The 26,374-nt window shown below is 47.0% G+C and overlaps 1 protein-coding gene across 2 annotated transcripts in view; it reads left to right on the top strand.

Moving 5' to 3' along the window:
• Positions 1–26,374, top strand: part of LOC144166590 (uncharacterized) — a 127,095-nt gene that overhangs the window by 51,186 nt on the left and 49,535 nt on the right. For both annotated transcript variants that reach the window (XM_077696096.1, XM_077696097.1), the window contains exons 6-7: positions 2,572–2,607; positions 20,882–20,914. In XM_077696096.1, the coding sequence (XP_077552222.1) occupies positions 2,572–2,607; positions 20,882–20,914 (69 nt within the window). The remainder of the gene's footprint in view (positions 1–2,571; positions 2,608–20,881; positions 20,915–26,374) is intronic.

The following is a 26,374-nucleotide window of genomic DNA, read 5'->3' as shown; positions in this document are numbered from 1 at the left end:
TATCGTGCCTTACGACGCTAGGGAGAGCGAAATATTGCGTCGACCAGGCAACGAGGTGGTGAGCCCGGGAAATGCTTCTTCCGGGAAATGCAATGCTTCGTCGAAAGGTATCCAATGTAATGAAAAAAAAAAACATGGGTAGCGAGGCAAGGGAGGGCGAAAAAAGCCTACGAGAGAATAAACGGCATGTTGTGCAAATGAAATATATCCAAGAGGAAATTTTAGTTTCTGTTGGCAGCTGCCACCCAAAACAATCAATACGAGTGCCTACAAACGCAAAAATGAGTGGGGGTCACGGTAAACTAACCAGCGGCTAGTTCTGCTTGGAGCTGTAGAAGTCTCCGACTGGTTAGTCAGAGCAAGGAGAAGTGTAGTTTATGGCGTAAGCATTTTGGCAAGTCAGTAATAGAACTTGTTGGTTAACATCGGTACAATCCTTGGACGAAGGAAACAGCGCGAAAGAACTTGGGGACTCCCAAGCGGTTCACCAGAGAAAGATGAATATGTGGCCCCGCACCGATGCATGCAACCACTCATGGGCGTAGAACGCTATTTACTACGCAGCTGCGGCACTAGCTGAGAGCACGTATAATTTTCTTTGTCTTCGCCGTAGTATCATGGCCCTCAATTCCACACTCCCATTACCGCTGCACAGTATCCCAGATTCTCGAGAGCCCTCGCAGCTGGCTGCCTCAGTCGTTGTTTCCAATCGCTAGCCATGGCGTATTTCTGCGGACACTGCATGAACACGTCTGATAGCGGACGGCTATTACGCGCGGAAAGTCGGAAAATGAGCCAACAACTCTGTTGCGTGAAGCTAAAATATACAGTTTGTGGGCAGACAGCATGCAAAACTGACGCGTAATAAGTATATGTCCTTTCTTGGAATGGCGTTTGCTATGGAATGGTAGAACGCGTTTTTTTGGATGTGCGGTTTAAAGTGTTTTGTCGGTGTTTAAAGGCACGACCGCAAACCATTATCCCGTATATTACTATTCAATGTCCTAATAATTATGCACCAATTATTCTTCAGTTTCTGGATTTCAATTCAAGAACTATAGTTGCTAAGTACTAATCAAAGAACGTCGCAATGTCTATGACGTATTTATTCCAAGATAAGTTCTGTTCAAGGGTTAAACCTAGGTACCGTGACACTGGAATAGGGTTACGAAAGCAAAGGCGGCAGATGTGGGAAAATAGGAATTGATAATACGAAACGTATAAATGGAATCTGAAAACACTTTAGGTTACTTGTTGATTTCAATAACAACAAATATTTGTTATGAACGAACTCAGCAGATATGTTATGTAAGTTGGTAGTATTTTAGTATTTTGCGAATTCATCGCACCAGTTCCTTGCTAGTGCAAAGGGCATTTCTCAGCCTGCATCTGCGCGTTCAATTTTAGTGGTGCAATATTCAGATCATTTCGAAAATGTTTCTTGCAGTGATCCCTGCAGAATTCCAAAACTTCACTGTTCATTTAGCCCTTCTTCTAACAGCAGCTGTACCTCTAGCTAGACATTTGTTGCTTATAAACTACCACGAAAATAACGGTCTGCAAATTTGTCTTCAGTATCCAGCTACATTGGTCCAATATCTGCGTCCTGCTGCTGGTGTCATCAAAGCAAGCTAGTTTTAACCAAGCACGTAACGGTTTCCCAAGTGTCAAATCTTGAAGTTGATTCTCGAGCTCGTGTAACAGGACAGCATAAACTCTCCGCGCAGGTCTCCGAGTAGGTTAGTCTCCGAGTAGGATTTGCAACACATTGTTGTGTTTCTCCTGAAACACCGCTAGCTCATTTAAGAAACGCAGAGGTCTGCATTTGGTGGCACGTACACAGCCCAAACTAAAGTTTCAACCATTGGACATACGATTGCAAAGATAGCACTTCAGCCTCAATAAAACAAAGAGTATTGATTGTGCAGAAACTTGAAAAAAATAACACTATTATTCATCCACGTCTTCTGTGCTCTTTACGGAAAGAAGACGACTGGAATTAATTTAAAAGATTTAACTGTCACTGTCTGTGCTGCTAGGCTCAGCCTAAATAAGAACGTAGAGACGGCATCTGTCGGTAAGCGTTTGCTGTACTGCGCACTTAATCAGCTTTGGCAGGGGCGAGGAACGGACATGGACAGTTTGTTTTGTTTAGTTCTGACGCAGCCTATAATTTGCCCAGAATTGGCATCTTCCCATCATTATAACGAACCACAAGTTGTTACACGCCCCGAAAATCCTCTGTTCTCACTTCATCAACATTTTTGCTCTCCGGTAGTAGTTGTTGCGCGTGCCGTCATGTTTTCGTCAAGCTCAGTGTCTTTTTTCTAATGCATTCCTCTTTCATTTTATACAGCGAACGTCGTCAGACGACAAGGACATCAGACGTGTTCTTACTTTTCGTGCTCGCCACTTTGATGTTACTGCGGCTCGGATCATAAGATACGTTTGCTTCCAATACATCTCAAGACTGCAACGAAGTCTCTACCTTCGTTTCATGCATCAGGACGCATTGCCAATTTTCGTTCTCTCCACTAGTTTTCTAACTCTTTTGTCCATTTCATGTTCCAGGTAATGTAAATGGAAATGGAGGAAGTTGGAATACAGGTGAGTTGTCTTAATAAATTCTTCACTTCATTCTTTTTGCTGTGATGTTCCTTATATCAAGTTGTGACAATGAGAAGAACTCAAGTGAAGCGACTGTCGAATGGCCTGAGTAGTTTCCATGTGGTTATTATTTCAAAATTCGTAGCATTTTCCACAGCTGCTTGTAATTTGCGTTACTTCTCTACAAAATCCTAACCCCGGAGCACAAGATAAAGTTTGGAAATTTCCTCAAAATGGGAAGCTGTGCTGTAAGTTCACAAGTGGCGCCTGCGTGACAGTTACTGTCGTCCAGCTCCAGATTTAGTCTAGTTGACTAGTAACACATGTAGTAGTATACACCACGTCTGAAGCGTTTTGAGGTGAAATGCTTGTCAGCGTGGTCGTTTAATCAAAGGCAAAGTCTCTATGGAGTTCGAACATCGTGACAGACATGTTATTTTGGAACTGGCTCTCAGGGGTGGCTTCTTTCAAACACACCAAGCAACCAGTAAAAGACATCATCAGCGGAAACTATGTTCGTCTTCTAGACTCTGACAGAAAAAGCAGCAGCTCACTCTTGCCTAGGCAGGCACCGTAAATAAATGTAGCGTTGCTCGTAAACTCCGCCGGGCTGAAGGCCTGTATGGTGGAATTGACCACGGCATGGCTGCACGTGGTCAATTCCACCCTGCTCATACAAGCGCTTGATAGTAATTCAGTATGAAAGCAAGGGCAGGTGTTAGGATCACGTCCCGGAAACGAAATCGTGGCAGATGGGCATGGCGCTGTGCGAAAACAGGCAGAAAGTGACCAAGCTTTCCATCTTGAGAATTCCTAAACCGTAAGAGCACGCGGACATGCAGTTGCTCGTGTCTTCCTCATTACTATGGCTGATCCTACAATGTAACATGTGGCCTGGATCGTCATGATAAAAGCAGAGTATCAGTGCATACAAGGGAAGGAATTGGTGTTGTGAGCACTAGGGGCGAAGAACCTGAGTCGTTACACGTGGAATGTGTCTGTTAGAAAGATAGAAAATGACTCATGACTTTTTATCCATAATTTGATATCTTTTATGTGCCAAATTGTATTTCACTCAACGGCTACCTGCGTAAGGGAGAAAGACTTTCCCAGTGTCCCAAGCGGCCATAAAGACACCAATAAATAACCGAAGACCGAAGTTTTATGAGCTATGACGCCAGACCTTGGCAAACTTTTGCGATGTCTGGAAAGGGAGAGGCGCTTTAGCAGTGTTTCTATTCTCATGCAGAAGAATGACCTACCCGACTTCTGCATCATATCGGCACCAAGTGATAAAACATAGTCGGAAATGAAGTGGCACATACTGTGGTTCGAGAAGGAGTGCACCGGCCCATTGCGGGGTGCCATCAAACTAACCCTAAGCACTCCTACCAACTACTAACCCGGCCCTCTACTAGCATCAAAAGGCATACTTTCCACTACGTACTAACCCCACTACATACTAACCCACCAACCGTTCTCTCTCTCCCCGCCCCCTCCAAGCAACTCACCAAAGAGGAAGGTGTGGTACTTCAACTGCTGCCCACACCATCCCCACCAACGCATTGTGCCACAAAATATTCTCCACTCAATACTCACCGCAATGTGTCTTGTGACGGACGTCGGGCACCCTATACTACATAGTGTGGGTGTGTCCCAACACGCCCGACCTCACTTAAACCTACGTCTTCACTTCGGGTGGCGACGCCGATCAGCTGCAACCCCTGCTCCCATGTGCGGCTAGTGAGTAGGGCAGGGACAGCCGCATAAAGCCAGTGAGTACTGGACAGAGAACACCCCTCATTAACGGGGAGTGATCACTACCACAAAAAATGGAGAAAACGTTTATTTCTTCTTCTCTGGGGAGTGGAGTGGTTAGCTGGAAAACATGCAATGGGAAACCTTGTGGTATGGCTACACACTAGAGATATCTTGTACGCGAATGAAGATAAGAGGCGTGGACATATCTCCTTTAATGGAACGCAAAAACACGATCAGAGTTAACCGGGCTCAAGAGATCAGAGCCTAGAGGAAACCCGAAAAGCATTTGTTGTTGTTCACATCAACGCAAGCTCAAATATCCACTACCGAGAACACAAGCTCCTACAAGCGCGGTAGTAAATAAGGGCCACGCTAAACCGAACAGTTCTTGGTTCGCCTTGAATCTGTTGAAGCCATCTACATTCGCGTGCGCTCAATTAGAAATATAGTTTATTCCATAAAGATTTGGAACTTCAGTAATCGTCTATGATCATGCAACTGGCCTTAGACGAATAAAAAGAACGACAAAGAAGTGGTAACTTCCAAGTTGTTTTCAAGCGCCGTATAAACAAAAGAGGCAGCTTACCTTCCTTCACAAGAAAAACACATCCATTATTATTCACAAGCAATTCACATGGCACACGGAACAAGGAAGAGTTCACATTACAGAACAAACGACTTCGCAGTAAAAACCGGCGCCAATTGACATCACGAAGGCTACGGTTCTAAAATTAGTGCAACACGCCACGATTTTACCTGCTGGTCACATAGGCGAGTAGATTCTACAGATGTACTACCTCTGCATGAAATTCTTCGCTTGCAATATGTAGCGACTGTTTAGAGAACTTAGTGAATCCCAAATTGCAAATTAATGCCTACACACGGCACGTAACTTCTGACATAGAATAGCAGAGATTTAAAATGGCCTTCTCTGCCTCTCCGGGTGGTAAACGTTACATTTTTTAGGCACAGTACGGTGGCATCATAAGGTCAGTGTGAGTACCTCGTTTCATCGGTTTGGAATTGCGGTGCGCTCACAATTACTGCACGACGGCAAGTTCTATACTGCGAATATGTGTATGGCTAGGATCCCGGCTTTCTCTTCCAAAGTCGCTGACTTAGTCGTCACTGCCTGTGTCTCCTCCTCGACAATGCCAACGGCTCTTTCAAAACTTTTATACCCGTCGCCATCACGGATGCCTGTTTCGAAAATTTAGGAATCGGCGGACGACGGGGCTGGCACCTTTATTAGCAGTTGCACGTGTAACTCTCGATCGGATGGACGCGTTTTTTTCTCTCGAAGGAAGAAGGGCTGGCGGTTTCAGAAGCGCGAACGGGAGCGAGAACGATGGAAAGTCGCCTTCGCAGAACATGCAGCTGTCACTATGGCCGCATCATGTTCAACCTCGTCGAGTAGCTGCGAATCCCTTACCGGCGAAGAGATAACTCCCTGCTTAATTTATGGCGTGAGGCAATAACGATTATATACAAATTCACTATAGCAAAACCGCACCATTGCAAAACCCATCGTAGCTACAGCTTATTCTGTGCTTACTCCTGCAATTGGTCATGCAGTAACGTTTTGACCAGTGTTGACCCCAGACTGTTTGAAAGGATTCCAAAGCGACGTTTCGACAGTCCTCGTTCCCGTCTAAACCACTACACATCAGCGGTTGCTGCTTTATGCGTGCATTTGGCACGGGTGTCAAGGACGGGAAGGCAAGCTTCACCGGCTCACTGTAGACATACCCGTTCTGCGGGGACGCAACTTCGACGTGGGCATATCGCGGCGTGACGTGACGGCACTGCTGTCTTCCGTGGTCGAGCGGTTTGTGTTGTGTTAGATGTCTAGGATCCTAGAGGGAAATGGAGAGCCCCATGTTTGTTCCCTCGAGCAAAATAATAGCCTTTGCAAGTTTTATTCACCTCATTGATGTTTGTTCCCTTGAGTAAAAGAATACTCTTTAGAAGTTCTATTTATCTAATTAACTGCGAATTTTGTTCAATCAGAGATCACAAACAAACGTCTTTTGTTTCGTGTTCTCCTTGCACTGCGCCCAGCTTCCCTGTTCACCCTTCCCTGTTTTCGGAGACGCGCGACGTCACGGGTCGCTTTGCTCCGGTTTACTGGCGGTGCACCTCCGCATGCCGCATGCGATTTGCATTCTCCGCCCCGCAAAGCGACGCTCCAACTGCTCAACACATACATTTGCATTACGACACCACGGTGCTTCAGAACGACAGCTTTTTTTCTGAAACATTCAGCCCATGGTGTCGATGTAATGTGAAATTTCTTCGTTTAGTATGACAGAATCATCCCGAAGTGTTCAGGTATTCTGCCTTCAGCCAAGTTTAATCGCCTTTTGTGAGTCTGCAATGATGTTTACGCTTCGATTTGATAGGTTCGCTATTTGTATTGCCAACAGGATGGCTCCATTTTCTGCTTCGTCAGCTCCTGTGCATCGGAGACATGTAGTGAAATTGACTGCTAGAATATTCCACTAAGAAAATAGTTGCCCTTATATTTTTGTACATCTCGGCACTGTTTATTCTGTGTTTATATTCTTTTGGAATTTTTCTCGACGAACATTGATCCTACTTGTCACCTATCCTTGTCTAGGTTTGTATCTATGATTGTCAGTAAGAGGGGGAAGGAAGGGAAAGCTTGATCGGTTTCATGTGCATCATGGCGTTCAGTAGTTTCTTCTCCGGAGGTGTGCTTACCTTTCATACGATGTCTCATCCCGATTTTTATCCCATCCGCTTTGTTCGTCCTTACAGGATGAGCTCTCTTCTTTCTTCAAAGGTGTGACAAAGACCCAGTTTGAAAGTATGTACTGTGAGCGTGGAAATTAGGAGTATGGGGGTTTCCTTATATGATGTCGTTGTGATGGCACCTATTTGGTATTCTTAGGTGTGGGTAATTTCGTGGTACTGCAGGTAGTATGATACCTGGCTCATGAACAGGGCGTGCATTACTCCTATGCTTCCTTCTTCTCTGAAACCTGCTCTTCCTATTATTAGATTTTTGAAAATGTGGGCGAACGTATCCACGATTTTTTGTGTTTCGGTGTTTGTGAGATTGGCTTCGCCAATTCTGAGTCGCATCGTGTTTACAATTCTTGCTTGATCCTTCCCTCGGGTGGCATCGTTAGTTATTCTTGGAGGGATAGCTGTTACTTGGACACGTGGTGCCATGCCTTGTTTCCCACACAGAGCTCCAGGCGGTGACAGAGCAGCGGGAAACTCGATAAGTAATCGGAAAATTAGTGTAATGGTTAGTGATTTTAACATTCGTGTAATTAGGCGCAATATACTGGGTTTGATTTCATACTATGACACGTTTTACTTTGCTTCTGCTCATAATCTAGGCCTGCGTAGATTTTTTAGAGACGGGCGTTATTATGTTGCTCCCCCCCCCCCCTTTAGTTAGGCGACCGAATGTTGCTGCCGGCATCGGTATCGTGCAGTGGGAGAGGCGCTTTGGTGTGATAAGGTCAGCTGCGGAGGCGGATGGCCACTGTGTCTGCTGAGCATGCTATGTGAGTGAGCGCGTTACCACAGAATATTGTGTTACATTGGTGAAAGCGTCGCTTACCGAGCTCCGCCACCTCCGTTATGTAGTGGCAGCGTGATGGACTAGCGGCGAGCCGAAGAGCTGCATTGGTGCTGACGAAAAAAAACCCGAGAACAAAACTTCACTGGTCTACATCATCGCTATATGAACAGCGACGATACAGGAAAAATGCCCTTGCAGGGTTACATAACTCAGCGGAATAACGGCAGGTTCAAGGGCTGCTATTGTGCTCCATGGGTGCCGTAGGGAAGTGCCCTGTATAACCAAAACCGCTAACGGTCAACACGCCTCGAGCGTGTTGCGCTGAGAAAGAAAGCAACTAGTAAAAAAAATACAAGCGCCGTAATCCCTCCCTCTTCGTCGGAGCACACGGTTGCCGGAGAGGGGCAGGGAATAGAGCAGTCGCTTGCAGCACAGATGGCGATGTCTCAGCTGCCGCTTCCACCCACAACGGTCGTTCTAAGTGCAAGGGCGCAGCTGCATTTTCGGAGTTTCATGGCCGTTGTCCTTCACTATGAGCACCGATACTATGTGAGAAAGCATCTCGGCGCGCCGTCGCGCTGTGCGCTATCGGGGATTTTGCCCTCGGTCCACACTGCTGCACAGAGGCGATTCGTATAGTTCATGTAACAAACTTCTCTAAATCGTCGTGACGTCTGCTTAATCCCGTATCTTTCTTTGCGTCTCCGCCGTAGTATCATTCATTGCACTTCTTTCACAATGTGTTAGCCGATAACCCGTATTCCAGATCTAAGCAACCCCTCGTATCTGCATGCCTCCGTCATGCGCTTCCTGTGGGCAGCGATGGCGTATTTCCACGGACGCTTCATGAGTACGGCTGATAGACGGATGGCAGCCATGAAAAAAAATTCAGAATGGGCCTAGTAACGCTATTACGTTAGAAAAAGGAATGAACTATAAGAAGTAAGACGTGTGTAAACACCGGCCGCAAGTCACAGCTTCTGCGGTGGATTTCCGTTTTTTTTACTTCCCAGTTAAATGGCGCTCACCAGGCCCGCTGTTACGATGCTGGTTTAATTGCTGCTCTCCATTGTAAATCTGACGCGCGAAGGTAACGATAAGTAGGGTTTACGCTTCTATCACAGGTAACACGGAGAGTCGCTTACACCGTTTAGAACATGCATGCACATTCGCACGGACTCGGTTGTGCACCGCGGTTTGAAGTAAAATACAACTTACCGGTGCACAATCAGCCGCGACTTATCAGATAAATGTACTAATACAGTGTTCACGTGCGCAATGCAAAGAAGAATGAGTTCATGCCACTAGGTACATCACACGCTAAACACGCTTGAACACCTTGCGGCCTGGGCCTATGGAACATAAATAGATATCTATACAAAGACACTGGGAAGATAACACGGCAGACATCCTTTATCTGGTTTTTTTGGCGTTACAATGCTCAAGTATTCCGCGTAAGTTTAGGTGGACTGAAGCTTTGTGAACGAAACAATCTGTATCTCCATCATCATTATTATCATCATAATCAGCCTGCTTGTGTCCACTGCAGGACGAAGGCTTCTCCAAGGATCACCACTCATGTCTCTTGAGTGCTTCTTCCGGCGACCAATATTTTCGTAACTTATCCCTCCATCGAATCCTTCGCCAACTTCTTTTGCGTTTTCAGTTTTTTGGCAGCCACTCCGTCTCTATAAGATATCTGCATCTGCCACATGGCATATCAGTTCCCGTCACCCACAGTTTAAACAGTAGCCGCGTCAACTTTCACTTGAAGCACCGTACACAAAAGGAAGTTTAGGTTCATAACGCAGAAAGTCTGCGAAAATTCATAGAATTATCAAGTAATATAGCTGTTGGTGTAAATTCAGAGATATTTAGAGCCAGATTAGGCAGTGCGTAGCTAAATATCGTGGGATTTGCGTTCTTCTTAAGCTTTTTTGTTTCTTTTGGCCAATGACGTAAGTTGACACTTTTATTGGGGTTAGGGGCGTTTATTCCGCTAATCAAGAATTTTTTGTACAGATGCAGGGCGATACACGGTTGGTCCATTTTCGGAAATTATTACAGCGGAGCTGTTTAAGCTGTGTTCCTTATGTGCCTGGCGTCGTTCAAAACTCGGCCAAGCATAGTGAAGTAAAAAAACATGCCAGACCAAGAAGTGTGAGGGAAGTGGCCAGGAGGAAAGGAGCTGACGAGAACGTGTAGGGAGTGCGCGCTTCAAGAAACAACTTGGGCTCTTCTACCATGTGAAGAAGGACGACCTGCGAAGATGGACGCAGTTCCCGGAGAGCACGAAACAAAACACGTTTGTTTGTAATTTGTGATTGAGCATACTCCCCAGTCAATAGCTGAGCAAAACTTGGAAGTAACCGAGCTTTATTCTAGCGGAGAAACACGCAGTAGTCTGTTTCCCTTCCGCATAGTAGGCTACTTACGGTTTCTGTAACTCACTAACCCAGTTCGCTCGACCACTAAGGACACCGAACAGGTCGAACTTGGCCGTTTGACGTTCACGTGTAAACCTCCCGCCAATAAGAACATGAATCCTATAGGTTATCGTGCACGGCCCCCCTTCCTCCGCTCCCAACCCGCGCAGTCATAAAGCAACAACTGGTCATGTCCCGTGGTAAGAAGTGAAAGTCACCGTGGATAATGTCGCCCTGAAAGCCCCTTAAACTGAAGAAGTAATAGTGACTCACATCGGCGTTCGAAGCGGGCAAGTGTGAGGTGAAAACCTCAGTGTGACGATGACGACGAAGAACACAGCGTAACGGAAACATGCCCTTACAGCGCTCGTGGCGCGGGGATTGACCTTAGTGCGGTTGCACCGAGAACACGGAAGTGGCGAGTCAGACAGGGGGCCGACGTGGGCAAAGAAATGGCGGCGACAAGGAAGGAGAACGCGGGGAGGAGTGGATGGAGCAGGATCGATAAGCGCGAAATCCAGGTTGAAGACTCGAAGCTTGTCGGGTTTTCAGGACCCGAGCGAGAGAACGTTTTACGTGACGCTTTGGCATCTTTGGGCCGAGGCACTACTCTTGACTCTTGGAGGCGCGCAACATTCCCGTGCTCCGCTCTTCGACGACCCGCTGATTGCTGCCAGTTGGTGACCGGTAGTGCACGGTTCATGCCTGCCTGCTGCTACGGGGCTCGCGATCGTGAGCGGGTGCCGAGCCGACCGTTGTCAACGAGGGCAACGGTGCCTGTTCCTCGTTAACGTTCTGGCGAGTGCGACGCCGACATTCTAGCCCCGCAACGACACACCTCTCGTCATCGTCACCCACGGCGCACTACGCACTGAGCACAGCGCCTCATCACCCTGAACAGTTGGTGGGTATTTTTCCGTGTGTTTTCTTTAGGTTTATTATGTCTTATGGTTATGTCTGTGTCGGTTAACTTTGACGCAGGGTTTGTAGTTGGGCAAGTTGGTACATAACTTTAACAAAACAGCGCGAAGCACGGGACAAATAAAGACGAAGACTACACAAGCGCTTGTGTAGTCTTCGTCTTCCCTTTGTCCCGTGCTTCGCGCTGTTTTGTTAAGGTTAACTTTGAGTTGTACTTACTGGCAGTGTGTGTGTTTGTTTAACAAAAGATGTTTTGTGCCGTTGTCAAGCGCCCTCGTCTACTCATTGCCGGTGTAGCAGGTCCCAGTCGTCACAGAATACCTGGAAAAACAACCTGCGAAGTGATTTCCCGTCCCACAGAAAGTTGCTGTATATCCGGGAGGAATTTGCAGCGACACCACGAGCTGAAGCATAGAGTGGCAACCGCGACGGAACCGGCTTTCCGTTGTTTTCCCGCCCATTCGTGCTTCTGTTCGGGACGACGCCTCATTTATTCCCGCTCTTCTTCCTCCAAGACGTGGAATGCCTCAAGCTGCATTCTAGCGGACAAACATGTGTCTGTTCGTTTCCATTCCCCACGGTAGGCATCTCACTGTCGGCATAACACACCAACCCAGATCAAAGCCCCTCGATCACGGAGGGCAGCTGACAGGGTGCATTGAACCACATGTATACCATGTTTAAATTTCCCACCAGCACAAGGGGCATGTTGTCGGGAGTGGAATGAAGCCAAGCTGTGCGTGCACGCCCCTCTCCTTCTACCACCAACTTGTGCGTGCATAAGCCGGCAACTGGTGATAGGGGTGTAGGTGGGGGTGTAGGCCGCCACGAAGAGAGGCCGGCAGTCCGCGCACGGAACTATTGCACGGTGCCTGTGGCCAACGGGCAGAGGCACGGAGACAGGAAACTCATACACAGTGCAGGCGTTCGAGCCCCCGAACATACTTCCTTCTATCCGTCTCCTTATGAGACTCTACAGCCTAACGATGACGATGGTGCTTTGAGGATGCTGTTAAAGTTGACCTCCGCCCTAGCGGACAGATTTAAGTGAGATGGAAATTTGTTAATGCACCTGAACTGTTCAAAATAGCGGAAATAGGTTAACTATGTACAAGCTGGCCAAAGAAAAAAAATGTAGAAATATGTAGAAATATGTACAACTAACTAATCAAAGGCCACAAGTCGAATGTTCAATTTCGGTCGATGTCGTTGCGGAATCGGCAGGGACCGAGCGAGATAAGGAGGTGTAGGCTGGGAGTCCGGGCGAGGTTCGGCGGGAGTGCAATAGTGCGGGCGACGTCAAAAAATGGCGCTTTTGCGAGTGAAACTTGGTTACGTCCCGGAAGGGGGGTAGTAAGCGCAGGAAATGTACGTGTAATGTAATTACTCGTGGAATTCAATGCCCTTGTTACAATATGAAGATGGAATGCATGGTCGCAAGACATGCAATGCAATGAAAGACGTTGTTTGGCGGAAAGGTTGGCTGAAGAGAGCCTACGAGACGATGAAAAGCGTGTTCTGTCAATTACAGATATTCAAGCGCTGATATCAATCAATGGTGGCAGGTGCCGGCCAGACTAATAAGAGCGGCCACGAAGCGCAAATTAATGACAGCTGTGATAAACAGACCAGCGTCTATGTGCTTGTGGCTGTTGTGGCTGTCGCGGCTGTATTATGCTTGTGGCTGTTGAATTATTCTACTGATTCCTCAGATCAATCAAAAATATTGTTTGTGGCGTAAGGATTTTGGCAAACCAGTTACGCGCCTTGTTGGTTAACATCGGAGCTATTTTTGGACGAAGGAAAGGGCGCGAAGGAGTTTCTGGATTCACCAGAGAAATATGAATAATACCCCTGACACACGGCTAATTGAACGTCATTCCAATCAAATGTCATTCGTTGAAAATGACATTTGTTTGCGGCCACACGAGAAAACGTAATCGCATTCGATCAAAATGACATTAGTGACCGAATGAGTTCGCGCAACTCATTCGACTGCATTCTGCCAGTAATGGTGCTGTCTCGACACCAGATACTCGGTGCGAATGCCCACCCAAAATTGATTACCAAAGCGTCAGTACCATTTCAATATTTCTACATACGCATAATATTTAGTCTTTTATTGATTGATATAAAACACTACGAATAGAGTAATAAAAAAACTGATAGTCTCGCTACCAGACCAGCCTTAGCCAGACCAGACTTAGCTTAGGTGGGTGCCAGCGGCCATGTTTATGTGCTCCAGGCTGCTGTGGTGGCCGTAGACGACACTGAAGTGCTCTAGGGCCACGTGTCGAAGTTGTTGCTTCAAATTTCTCGCAAATATTGAAGCACTCATGATGATGATGATGATGAATACAGTTTATTTCAGTCGAGGTGCGGATGTTAGGGCACCCGCCCGGTGGGAGGCTTCCTTAGTTCGGGATGCCTTGGGCTGTGCTGGCCATCCGTGCCCTCTCCACCAATCGTCGCTGGTGTGAGAGGTCGGAGATGGTCAGCAGCCCCACCCACAGCTCATAGGTAGGGTTGCGGTTAGGGTTGAGGGAAGGGGATTGCTGGTACTCCCATACCATGCGGTACAGAGTGCTTGTTTGGGGGCAGGGTTTGCATGTGGCAGGGTATAGGGTGGGATACATGGCATATATAGCAGGGCGTTATGTGGGTATGAGGTAGTCTGTAGCCGCCGCAAGGTAGTAGCTTCATCACGAGAGAGGTTCGGGTGGGGAATGGGTATTTGCGACGCTCGTTCCTGTAGTGGGCGAGTATTTCGGCTTGTGTTTGCAGCGGGGTGGGCTTAACTGTTGCTCCCGATGGGGTTTCTGGCCCTCGGGGGAAACGGCCCGGTGTGAAGGAGCGTGGGCAGCGGCGTACGCCGCGTCGTTACCCCCGAGTGATTCGTGACCTGGAATCCAAATTATTTGAAGTTCTGGGAGTGGTCTCGCTTGTTGTTGAATTTTCAAGGCGAGTTGCGATATGCATCCTTTTAGGTAGTTCCTGCAAGTGGCTTGGCAGTCAGTAATAATGGTTCAAAATTCTTCGCGTGTTGTTGCGGCAAAGGGAATGGCAACCTCTTCTGCTGTTTCGATGAAGTTGGTGAAAACAGTCCCTGCAGTGAGCTCAGTTCCTATGGCATTGACCACGCTGGCGGCCTGTGCAGATTTGTGGGGATATGGCGATGCGTCCGCATATCGGGTGCATGGGAGGTGGTGGTATTAGTTATGAATGTTGCGGGATCTTGCTGCTCGGCGTGCTTTGTTGTAGGTGGGGTGCATGTTTCCTGGGATCGGAGAAACGCGAATGCTTTGTCGTATAGCCAGGGGGATGCGAATTTTCTGGTCGTGGTTGGGCGCTATATAATATTGTAGCTTCAAGAGCGTTGCTATTTAAGCCATTGTGTTTGAGAGCTGTGACGTGCCTCTTCAATTTCTTCCTATGTAGCACTCAATAAAATATTTTTTCCACGCGTTTGTACCCATCGCTACTGCCATCATTTGCAAATGACATATTTTGGCTGTGTAGCAGCACTTCAAAAAAATGGCATTAAGTCGAACGAATGACATTCGATGGGAATGACATAAAATTTGCCGTGTGGATGACGTATAAGTGGCCCTGTACTTAAGCATGCAACCATTCGTGGGGTAGAACGCTATTTGCTACACATCCGCGGCGCCTGCTGACAACACGTATCATTTCCTTCGTCTCCGCAGTAGTATCACCGCCTTCCTTTCGACACTCCCGCTTACGCTGCGCGGTATGCAGACTTACGGAGAGCGCTCGCATCTGGCTGCCTTAGTCGTAGTTTCCGGAATGTAGCGATGACGTATGTTTGCGGGCGCTTCATCACGATGGCTCATAACAGATGGGTATTACGCACAGAAAATCGCAAAATGATTGATTGATGTGACGCAACGCAGGCTATGAGCCGAGCCTTAGTGGAGGGCTCCGTTTTAATTTTGACCACCTGGGGATCTTTAATGTGCCCCGAAATCTCGTACACACGGGCGTTTTTGCTTTTCGCCTTTATCGAAAATCGCAAAATTAGCTTAATAACATATTGCGTAAATAATGCCCCAGTGCGCACCCAACATAAAGTTTGCGGGCACATGGCATGCAGAATTGAATCATGGTGTATCTATGTCGTTTCCGCTAGTGGGCATTTCGTATACAGGGCTGCGACACGTTCTTTTGATTATGCGGTTTAAAATGTTTTGTCGGTATTGAAACCATGACCAGATATTGTTAAACAGCAGATTACTATTCATTCTCCCAACTATTTCTACATCAGTATTTTTCAGCTGACTGATTTGAATTTCAAGAACTATAGTTACTAAGCACTAATCGAAACTGCTTCGATACTTCTGGAATGTCTTTATTCCAATATACTCATGTCACATCAAAGCTTAAACCTAGGTACAGCACAGCATTTGAGAGTGGCATAAATTTACGAAAGCAAGTGTGGCAGATACTGTCTTGTGAGAAAACAGTAATTTTTTATACAAAATGTATACGTGGACTGTGAAAGCATTTCAAGCTTCTTGGTAGTTGCCATAAAAGCTAGAATATATTTCAAACCCATGCAACGGATATTTTATTTTAGTTATTAGTATTGTAGTATTTTGCGGCTTCATCGCACAAGTTCCTTGCTACTGCAGAGGCGATTTGCCAGCCTGCATGTGAACTGTATTGGTGCGATATTGACTTTTTTCGAAAATGCTTAACGGAAGTGGTTCTTGCAGTGATCCCTGCGGAATGCCAAAATTCACTTCCCGTTTAGCTGTCTTTCTATCAGCGGCTGTACGAACAGATATTTTTCTTAAACTACCATGAAACTGACTGTCTATAAATTTGTCATCAGGATCCAGCCGCTTGTGTCCAACATATGCGACGTGGTGCTGGTAGGATCACTACATGTTAGCTTCAAGCAATCACGTTAGGCTTCTTAACGTATAAAAACCCCAATTTGATTCTCAAACCCATGTAACACAACAGCATAAACTCTAACATAAGTATTTTCAATGTTAGTCTACGGGTCACCGCGTGGGTATTCTATCCCATTGTTGTGTTTGTTCAGAAACACCGAATTCTCCTTTAGAAGAGCAGAGTTTTGCTATACGTGGCCCGTATGTAGCACAAACTAAAAATTCAACGATTGTATTTAGAACGGTAAAGCTGGCGCTACATCATGAATGAAAGAAAATCTGCATTATTTTGGAAATGCCATGTGTATACGTTTTTCTATTTCCGGTAATTTATCAATATTTTTCCTATTTATTAGTTTTATAAAATTTCGTCTGAACAATTATCTACACTTACGTGATTATACCGACTACATTTAGAACTTTCCCGAAATATGCATGATTGTGGAAATGCAGGGCGCTACACGGTTCACCAGTTATCGTATTTATTTTCTATTTTTCTTATTTGTTTTGTGTTTTTGTTCAAATTTCCGCTGAACCAATTTTCTCCATTTACGCTGTTATAACGATTACAGGTGGACGTTTTGCGATATCTGCATTATTGTGGAAATACCATGCGTGATACGTTTTGTAATTTTCCATAATTAATTTATATTTGCCGTATTTTTAATATTTCAAATTTAGGTTGACCAATTATCTATATTCGCGTTGCTATAACGACTACATTTGGAACTTTCACGAAATGCTCATTATTGTGGAAATGCAGGGAGTTACACGGTTCTGCAGTTTCCGTAATATTTTATATTTTTCTTCTTTTAATTTTTCGGAATTTCGTCCGACCAGTTATATCTACGCTATTTTAGCGATTACAGGTGAAAATTCTCTGATATCTGCATTTTTCTGGAGATGCGGGGCGTTACATGGGTCCCGGCTGCGGGAGTAGCCGGAAAACAATGCTACGTATCAATTTACTCAGCATTGTCACCTTTGTCCATTTGAACAGACCACTGGTTGTTACATGGCGACAATAATTGACACTCCTTACTTTATCAACGTCATTTCTCTCCGATAACAGTTGTTGTGCCCGTAATCATATTTTCGCCTAGCTGAATGCCTTTCTTGCTAATGAATTTCTTTTTCATTTTGTATAGAGAAAGTCGTGCTAGTAGACGGGCATCACTCCTGTTCTTCCTTTTCGTGTTCGCCACTTTAATGTCATTGTGAATGGGAGCACTTGGCTACATATGATACCAACAGATCTCAGGAGTGCAACCTTCACTCATAGCATTAAGGATGTTCATTGGCCCTGCACCGACCATTCGCTTGGTGGTGACCATTATATCATTCAGATTGAGCTCACTCTGGCTCAGCGTTTGAAGCCGCACCTCAAGCAGTCATACATCACCTACTTGGATGAATTCAGGCGTATTCTCACTAATAATCTCCAAGACGAGATACACCACCTAATGAGAGACGCGCGCAACGCCAACAAACTGGTGGATCCTGACCTTCAATCGGAAGCTGTGGGCTACCGTCTGCAACATTCGTGGGTGGCCTATGGCAGCATGCAGGGCCAGTGGAAAGCAAAAAAGCCCGATCCCAAACGATGCTGCAAATTAGCATAATTATACAATAAAATCCGCGATTACGCTGCCCGTCTCGCCCGAGATCAGTGGAGACATGTATGTGACCAAATGAGAGGGAACCTGGACATGAAGAGAACCTGGGCCCTTTTTAAACACCTGGTCGACCCCCGTCGTTCTAAACCAGAATAAAGCACCGCCTCACATCGATCATCCACGAATTTCCAGGCACGGATGGGGAATTCCTAGACAAAATTTGTTCCCTATACATACCTACCGGTCAAAGACACCCCATACCGGAATGTAAAGGTCTCACCAACGACAGTCTGGACTCTGATATTACTGAGTTGGAGGTGCGGGGGCTCTTCCCCAACTCAGACTCGGCTTTCCACCGGGGCCGGACTGTGTCACTAACAAAATGCTTCGAAACCTTCACGATAGTTCCATTTCGGCCTTACAGCATATTTTAATAATTGCTGGAAGCAGGGAACCCTGGCTCAGAAAGCAGGAAACCCTGCCTCAGGGAACCCTGCCTCATCCCAAAGCCGGGGAATGCCTCTTTCCATCGAGCATCTCCACTCATTTCCCTCACCTCATCTTTGGGAAAAGTCCTCGAACACGTCATCCTCACGCGTCTCACCATTCATCTAAATTCTATGATTGGGTTTCGTTCCGGCTTATCCCCAAATGATGTCCTCTTTTAGCTATCCCGCGAAGTGATAACTTCCCCTAGTAGGCTCGATTCAGCGGCCATCTTGATGTTGGATCTCACTAAGTCTTCTGATAGAATTTCACACACCGCCATTCTGCGCGGATTAGAATCTGTAAAACCGGAAGACCTCACATACCACTAAGTCCGCCACTTTCTCACGGCACGCACTGCAATCCTCCAAATCGGACACATCACATCAGACACCTTGAATTTGCCATCCATGGGTAAGTCGCAAGGGGCTGTGTAATCACCTGTGCTCTTTATTCTGGCCTTGCTAAATATCCCCAAAGGATTACAGAAAGTTCCCCGTCTTCGCTTCAGTATGTACGCCGATGACATCACTCTCCGGGTGACAGGTGGAAATTATGCACACATTGAGGACCCTGCCAAATGCTGCAAATATTGTAGTTTAATAAGCTGCGTTAGCAGGCCTTACATGTTCACCTAGCAAGTCCTAGCTGCTCGCCTTACCAGCCAAAAGACCAACCCGCACAACGTCAGATATCTCAATGTCTATTAGTGGTTATTCAGTCCCGGAGTTTCGCACACTAAAAGTTCTCTGGCTCCTTATACAACGGAATCTAACGAATACACAATTTGTCACCCAGTCAACTAGGCATATTGTTCAAACAATTGGTCTCATCAAAAGAATTGCCAACCTCCGGCATGGAGTGTATCAGAGTGAGAGATTGCGACTTCGTCAGGCATTCGTGATCAGCACAATAACATACTCCCTCCCCTATCTTCATGCGAGTGCTACTGAGTTAGAGAAATTCGATTGCCTCATCAAAAAAGCCTACAAAGCCGCACTTCAGATACCCCTGTACAATTCCACTGCCACATTAGACAGTCTGCGTATCAATAATAAAGCCGGGGAGCTTGTGGAGGCGCGCCTGCCAGGACAAATGGCACGCTTATCCACTACCCCAAATAGTCTGTACATCCTATACCGACTCGGGATTCACGACCCTACTTTGCCCGCTCATAAATCCCCGATTTCTTTCGTTATTGACGCTCAACTTGTCATCCGCACTGTACCACGCAACATGCACCCTGCGGATGATGCGGGTCGCCGAATGCAACAAGCGCAGGCGCTTCAGTGGCGCCTACCTGTGAGACCAGATATCTTACACGTGGACATGGCCGAATACCGTCGACCACCACAATGCTTATGCTCTGGCCATTGTTAATCGGCCGGAGGACCCCGTTATGCTACCTTAGAGTTCGCACCCCTTGCCCTGCCATGGGCACGGCGGAGGGGGCCGAAACTGCACTCGCACGGCCTAGTCAGACAAAAGGATTGGAGCAAAATTGCTTCCCTCATTCCCACCCTTCTTCCCATAACCCATCCCGATGTCCAAGTTCCCGTTCCCAGCAACCCACCCTATCCGGCTTTTTCCTAGGGGGGACAAGAGGGGTCCCCCCGGGCTCATCCCCCTGGCGATGGGTCGCAAGAAAGCTTTTTCCCGTTAATTTCTCTCCACCTTCGGGTGGACAAAATTCTCTTTGCCGGTTGGCGCTATTTTTGTACTGTTGCAATTGGGTATAACCCGTTGTACTACGGTGGTACCGGGGAGCTATTGAAAGCTCCATTTACTCGATGTCACAAAAGCCGAGCCCCAAGATCATATATTATGATTCAAAAACGGCCGTGCAAAATTTCGCCCCTTACTGACATTTCGTTACTGGCACTCGAAATTATCGCTGAAAATCCTCCAACTTCCCCGGTAGAACTGCTGTGCACCCCGGCGCATTCGGGACTCGGGGGCAACGAGGCGGCCCATGACACGGCTCGGGGATTCACAATCCCAGCAGGACCCAGCCTAGTTCCTTAGGCAGTCTAGGCGGGACCCAGTCTAGGCAGTCTAGGCAGTCTAGGCGGGACCCAGCCTAGACTGCCTAATTACGTGTCATGTCATACCGACGCATGGCAAGACACCCGGCGCATCTCCAGCTCAGCCACGAGCAGACGCGCACCTGGAGACTTCTGCAGGTTCATTCCTTTCACTGCAGGGCGGTATTCCATCGCATCCACTGTTCCCTATTCCCCTCACATCATTGCCCCGTATGTGGCGAGCGCGTCAAATTGTCTCACTCTATGTGGGACTGTCCGTCCAATCCCTTCCCTTAAATAACCCGTGACGAGCAATGGGAGGGTGCGCTGGGTAGCTTCGACCCAGGCGTTCAGATTGTCTTGGTGGAACGAGCTGCCATTGTCGTCGCCGATCTCCAACCAGCGGCCACCACGCTTCCCTTACCCCAGTCGCTCAATAAAAGTTCCTCCCTCTCTCTCTCTGTCTCTCTCTCTCTGTCTTCGTTACATGCAATATGCCGCATTGCCATGTTTCCTCCTCTCCACACGTTTTTTAACCTTTTTTGTCCGTTTCATGTTTCAGGTAGCGGAAATGGAAATGCAAACTGGAATCCAGGTGAGTTTTTTTATCAGATAGATAATTTCATCCTATGTTCTCTGATGTTTTTACCAAGCTGCCATAGTGACGAAAAAGCAAGTCAATCGCCAGTCTTATGGCCTGTGTAGTTTCCGTCTTGTTTTTATTTTGACATTCCTATTCATTCTACAGCTGCTTGAAATTTGTGCTCCTGCTCTAAGAAAGCCCAACGGTGGTGCAGAAGATACATTGTAATGCTCTAGATCGGGCTAGATGGTAATTCACAGTAGTGAAAATGTAGCGCAGAAAAAACGCACGGGACGGTAAGAACACACACGGACAAACGCTAACTTCCGACTGATTTTTTATGCACGCGGCTGCAAATATACATGCTTTGCTTTGAAGGATGAATAAAAACACGAAACAAGAAAATACGTACAAAGAAGGCGCGTATACACCCAAAACACGCCAATTTTTTTTGACAATCAGAGTGGCCCGTCACGTATGGCACAATATTTCAAGAAATGTAGCTCATGGTAAGCACAACCGACGGTTTGTTTACACAGTCCTTCCTTCCCCGCGCCATCTTAGCTGCCTCACTGAATAAGCGCGCATGTTTGCCCTTAATTATATCGACCACTGTGGGGCCAGGGAACTAAGGAGTGCAATCCCTACACGTGCTGACATGCTGCGCCAAAACGTCTTCCTTGCCATTATGCACATTTCTTTGTCAGTATCTTCTTGTTGCCTGTTTTTATTGTTCCCGCCAAGCAAAGCATATATATTTGTAGCCACGTGAATTAAAATCAGTTGAAAGTTAACGCTCGTCCCTGTGTATTCTTTCCGTCCCGTGCGTTTTTTTTCTGGGCTACATTTTCACCACAACTTACAGTTTGGACATTTCATCAAACTATGAAGCCGTTCTGTAGATTCAGAAGTGGCGCCAGTGCGAGAGTTACTGTCATCCCACTTCAGATTTAGTCTACTTGACTTCTAACACAAGTAGCACAGTGCGCTAATTCTGAAGCCCTAGATTACGTTAAATTCTTTTCAGCGTTGTTTTTGTAATTCCAGAGCATTTGCTATGGAGGTGGAGGATAGTCATAGATACATCATTTCTGAACTGGCTCTCAAAAGTGACTTCTTTGAAACATTCAAAGGAACCACTAAAGGACATCTTCAGCAAACCCTCTTTACCCGTTCGACACCCTGACAGAAAAACAAGCTGCTCAGAAGAGTAATAAAAAAATATTTCCTAGGCAGGCAGAGTAAAATGATGTAGTGTTGCTCGTACACTCTGGCGGGCTGAAAGCGTATATGGTGAAATTGACCACGGCATGGCTGTACGTACTGAATGCCAACCTGCTGGCACAAGCTCTTGATAGTCATTCAGCATAAAAGCAAGGCAATGTATTACGATCACTTTGCCGAAACGAAATCGCGGCAGATGCGATGGCGCTGTGAGAAAACAGCAAGCAAGTGACCAGGCTTTCCTTCGTGAGAATTCCTAAACCGTAAGAGTCTGCGAACGTACCATTGCTCGTGTCTTTCTCATCACTACGGCTAATCCTACAAAGTAGGCTGTGGCATGTAGCGTCATGGTAAAAGCAGAGTATCAGTGCAGATAAGCCACAGAATGGGTGTTTGATTCCCGGCCGCGGCGGCCGCTTTTCTGATGGAGGCGAAAAGCAAAAACGCCCGTGTGTACGAGATTTCGGCGCACGATAAAGATCTCCAGGTGGTCAAAATTAATCCGGAGCCCTCCACTACGGCGCGCCTCATCGCCTGCGTTGCGTCGGCGCGTTAAACCCTACAATCAATCAATCAATCAACCACAGAATGGGTGTTGTGAGCGCTAGAGGTGAACAACCTGTGTCGTTAAGCGTGGACTGCGTCGGTTACAGATATAGAAAATGGGTCATGACACTTTATAAAGCATTCAATATCTTTGATGCGATAAATTGTATTTGACTCAAGAACTACCTGCCGATAAGGCTTTCGAGAAACTTGGAAATCAGAAAGACAGACTGGGAGGTGATGGGATTTGACTTATCCAGGGATTCCATTATAAAAAGCGCGACATATTATCGGGCTCTGGAAGAGAGATCGACGGCAAAGGAGGAAAAGAAACTGCGGTGCGGCCCCTTTTCAGGGACCGATCACGTTTGGGGGAGGTTTGAACATACCATATGCTAGAGTATAAAAGCAGGGGACGGGGGTACTTCCTTTGCTCGGGTTACCCTGATACCGAGAAAGGTCCCAGAGCTCCCTACCTGCCAAACCGACTGGGAGCCGATCTGCCGGAGCTTGACCTGGGCTCCGGAGTCCACCGTTTGTGGTTTCTACCCTTCACCTTAAATAACACATGGCCAATGTTGGTTCCAGCTTCTGTTTGGGGGCTCGGGGTCCGCGGTGTCGCCAATACTGTCACCAAGATTACTCAACGTGCTCCGTGCGGGAAGGTGTCCAAGCCTCATTTTTGGAGTTCCATGGCCATTGTTTTTCACTTTATGCGACCCGTGTTCGCACGCGCTCACACAGACGATTCGTACACTTTGTGTAACGAACTTCTCTCAATCGGTGTTGCGCCTGCTCAAACCACGTATATTTGCTTGCGTACCCGCCGTTGTCGAATTCACTGTCCTTCTTCCACACTCTAGTTGCCGATGTCCCGTATTCCTGATCCAGGTAACCCCTCGCATCTGCCTGCCTCGGTCGTCCGTTTCCTGTTTGCATCCATGACGTATGTTCCACGTACCCTTCCCGAGTACGGCTGATAGATGGACAGCAGCCATGCAAAAATTGAGAAATTAGCCTAGTAACGCTGTCGCATCAAAAAGACTTATGAACCATAAGAAGTGGCAAACGGGTAAACACCGGCAGCAAGTCACAGCTTCTGTGGTGTATTGTAACAATTCTTTACATTTGCATCCCAGGTAAGTGGCGCACACCAAGCATGACGGGGCGACGCTGGTTTGATTGCTGCTCTGCATTGGAAGTCTGCGCGTGAAAATAAGTAGGACATACGCTACAATCACAGATAGCACGGGCGAGTCACGTCCGCATAATATACATGCACACCCGCACGCACTGGATTGTGTCCTGTTGTGTGAAGTAAATGGCTAGTTTCGAGTGCAAGAAACAGTCGCCATTTATCGAGTCATTGCAGCAACAGAGTGTTCACTTGAGTTATACAAAGAATAATCAGTTCATCCCACGAGGCACGTCATACGCTAAACACGCTTGTATAACTCACGACCTGGGTCGACCGATGATAGAGATCATAGAGAGACACTCGGAAGATGTTTACGGGAGACATCCTTTATCCGTTTTTTGGCGTTACAATATTCAAGTTTTTGGCGGAAGTTCAGGTAAACCGAAACTTTGTGGACGCAACAATGTGTATCGCCATGAACATCTACATCATCATCATTAGCCTCGTTCTGCCCTCTGCACGATGAAGGCCTCTCCCAAGGATCTCGACCCACGTCTAGTGAGTGATGGCTGAGTCGAGCCTCTCCCCCAATATTTTCGTAGCTCATCCATCCATCGAGTCCTTCGCCGACCCCTACTGCGATTACGGTTTATCGGCATCCACTAGGTCTCTAAGTTATCTCAAAATGCCGCCTGGCATGTTAGTTCAAGACACCATGCAGCTTTTCGAACAGTCCTCGTGCCACCTTTTACTTCAAGCATTGTTCGCAAAAAATGATCACGTTCATAACGCAGAAATTCTGCAGAAAGACATAGAATTATCACATAAACGCCTGGAATTTTGTCGTCGTTGGTATAAATTCTGGGATCTTTGAAGCGAGATAAGGCTTTGAGTAGCATATCGTATTCGGTAATTTTGTTGTTCTTAAGCTTTGTTTCTATCTTTTTCTTTTTACGAATAATGCAAGTTTACACCTCCAAAGGGGTTAAGGACTTTATTCCGCAAATAATTTCTTTTTTTTAATGCCAGGGCTATATACGGTTGGCCCGTTCTCGCAATTTTTGACAGCAGAACTGCGTAAGCTGCATTCTTCCGTGCCTCACGTGGCTCAAAACTCGGCGCAGAACAGTGAAGAGGAGGAAAATGCCAGACCAGGAAGTGTGAGGAAAGTGGCGAGAAGGAAACGAATCGGCGAGAACGGGTACGGTGTGCGTGCTTCAAGAAAGAATTAGTGCCCTTACACTCTGTGAAGAAGGCAGACTCGCGAATATGGACGCAGTCTGTGTGGTGCACGAAGCAAAACCCGTTTTTTTTATAATTTGCGATTGAGAACACTTTCTAATCAATTAGCTCAGTGAAGCGTGGAACGAACCGAGCTTAATCCTCGTGGACAAAGATGCATAAGCCTGTTTTTCTTCTAGATTTCAGGCATCTTAATGTTGGTGTAATACGTCAACACATTCCGCTTGACCACTGAGGACACCGGACAGGTTGCACTTGGCCGTTTGACGTTACGTGTAAACCTCCCCCCAGTAAGGGCATGAAACCTATAGATCCGCGTGCACAGCCCCCTTACCTCCGCCCCAACTCGTCCACGCATAAACTAGTAACCGGTGATGTGTGCATGCTTAGAACTGAAAGTCACCGTCAATAATGTCACTCTAAAGGCCCTTTCAGCTGAAAAAATAATATTGGCCCACTTCGGCGTTCGAAGCGGGCAAGTTGCTGTCCATCCGGAATTGATGCGCAGCTACTCGGGAAGCTTCAACTTGCAACGGCAATAGCGGTGGAAGGTGCTTTCCGTTCCTTCCCCGCCCATTCGCGCTTCTGATCGGGCCGCCGCTTCGTTTATTCTTGCTCTTATTCCTCCGAGCTAAAGAAATCCGTTCGTCCTGTAGCCGGCTTTCAATGGCGTGGAATGCATGCAGGCAACCAAGCGAGTGCGCCGCCATATTTGTGGCTAAGCGTCTGCTGCCAAGGTGACGTTGTGGGCACGGCCCCCAGTTCAGGCACCTCTCTTCTCCTCCATGCCTTCATGGCGGCCAGGCAGGCTGCGGGCCGCGACGTGACCTTGTGTTTCCGTGCAAGGCGTGTGCGACTGTTTCGATAGTCAGTTGTCCCGCAATAGCGTTGGTTACACGAAAAGTCATGATTCTGCTCATGAGTGTGACAATCTTATCGGCAATTCAAGCCCAGCCTCCGCGCACACCCACGAGCGAGTGCGAGTCGGTCGTGGCACGAAGGTTTGAGCGTGAGTGCAGTGGTCCGTTTGACAGCAGGAACTGCATCATTTCCAAACTGGTGCCCACTGAAAGCAAAGTAATACCTCGACGCCAAGTGCTGTTGAGTGCACCACAGTACGATCTACCTATCTCCCGACGGGTATTAAGTAGCCGCCGAAGATCAGCGCAGCTGGATTGCCAGCCGCCGCGCTCTAACGTCAGACGTGAGTTGTTTTGCCGAGTGTGAAACATTTAGCGCACGAGAAAGCCCGCGCTAACTCGGTGTACGCGAGAACCAGTTCTCCAAACAAATTATTTGGTTTTTGTACTCCACCACGTAAT

This window comes from Haemaphysalis longicornis, unplaced genomic scaffold, assembly GCF_048455015.1.
Source record: "Haemaphysalis longicornis isolate Haplotype H1 unplaced genomic scaffold, Haemaphysalis longicornis Haplotype H1 scaffold_18, whole genome shotgun sequence".
NCBI lineage: Eukaryota > Metazoa > Arthropoda > Arachnida > Ixodida > Ixodidae > Haemaphysalis > Haemaphysalis longicornis.
This window is presented reverse-complemented; position numbering and strand designations above follow the sequence as displayed.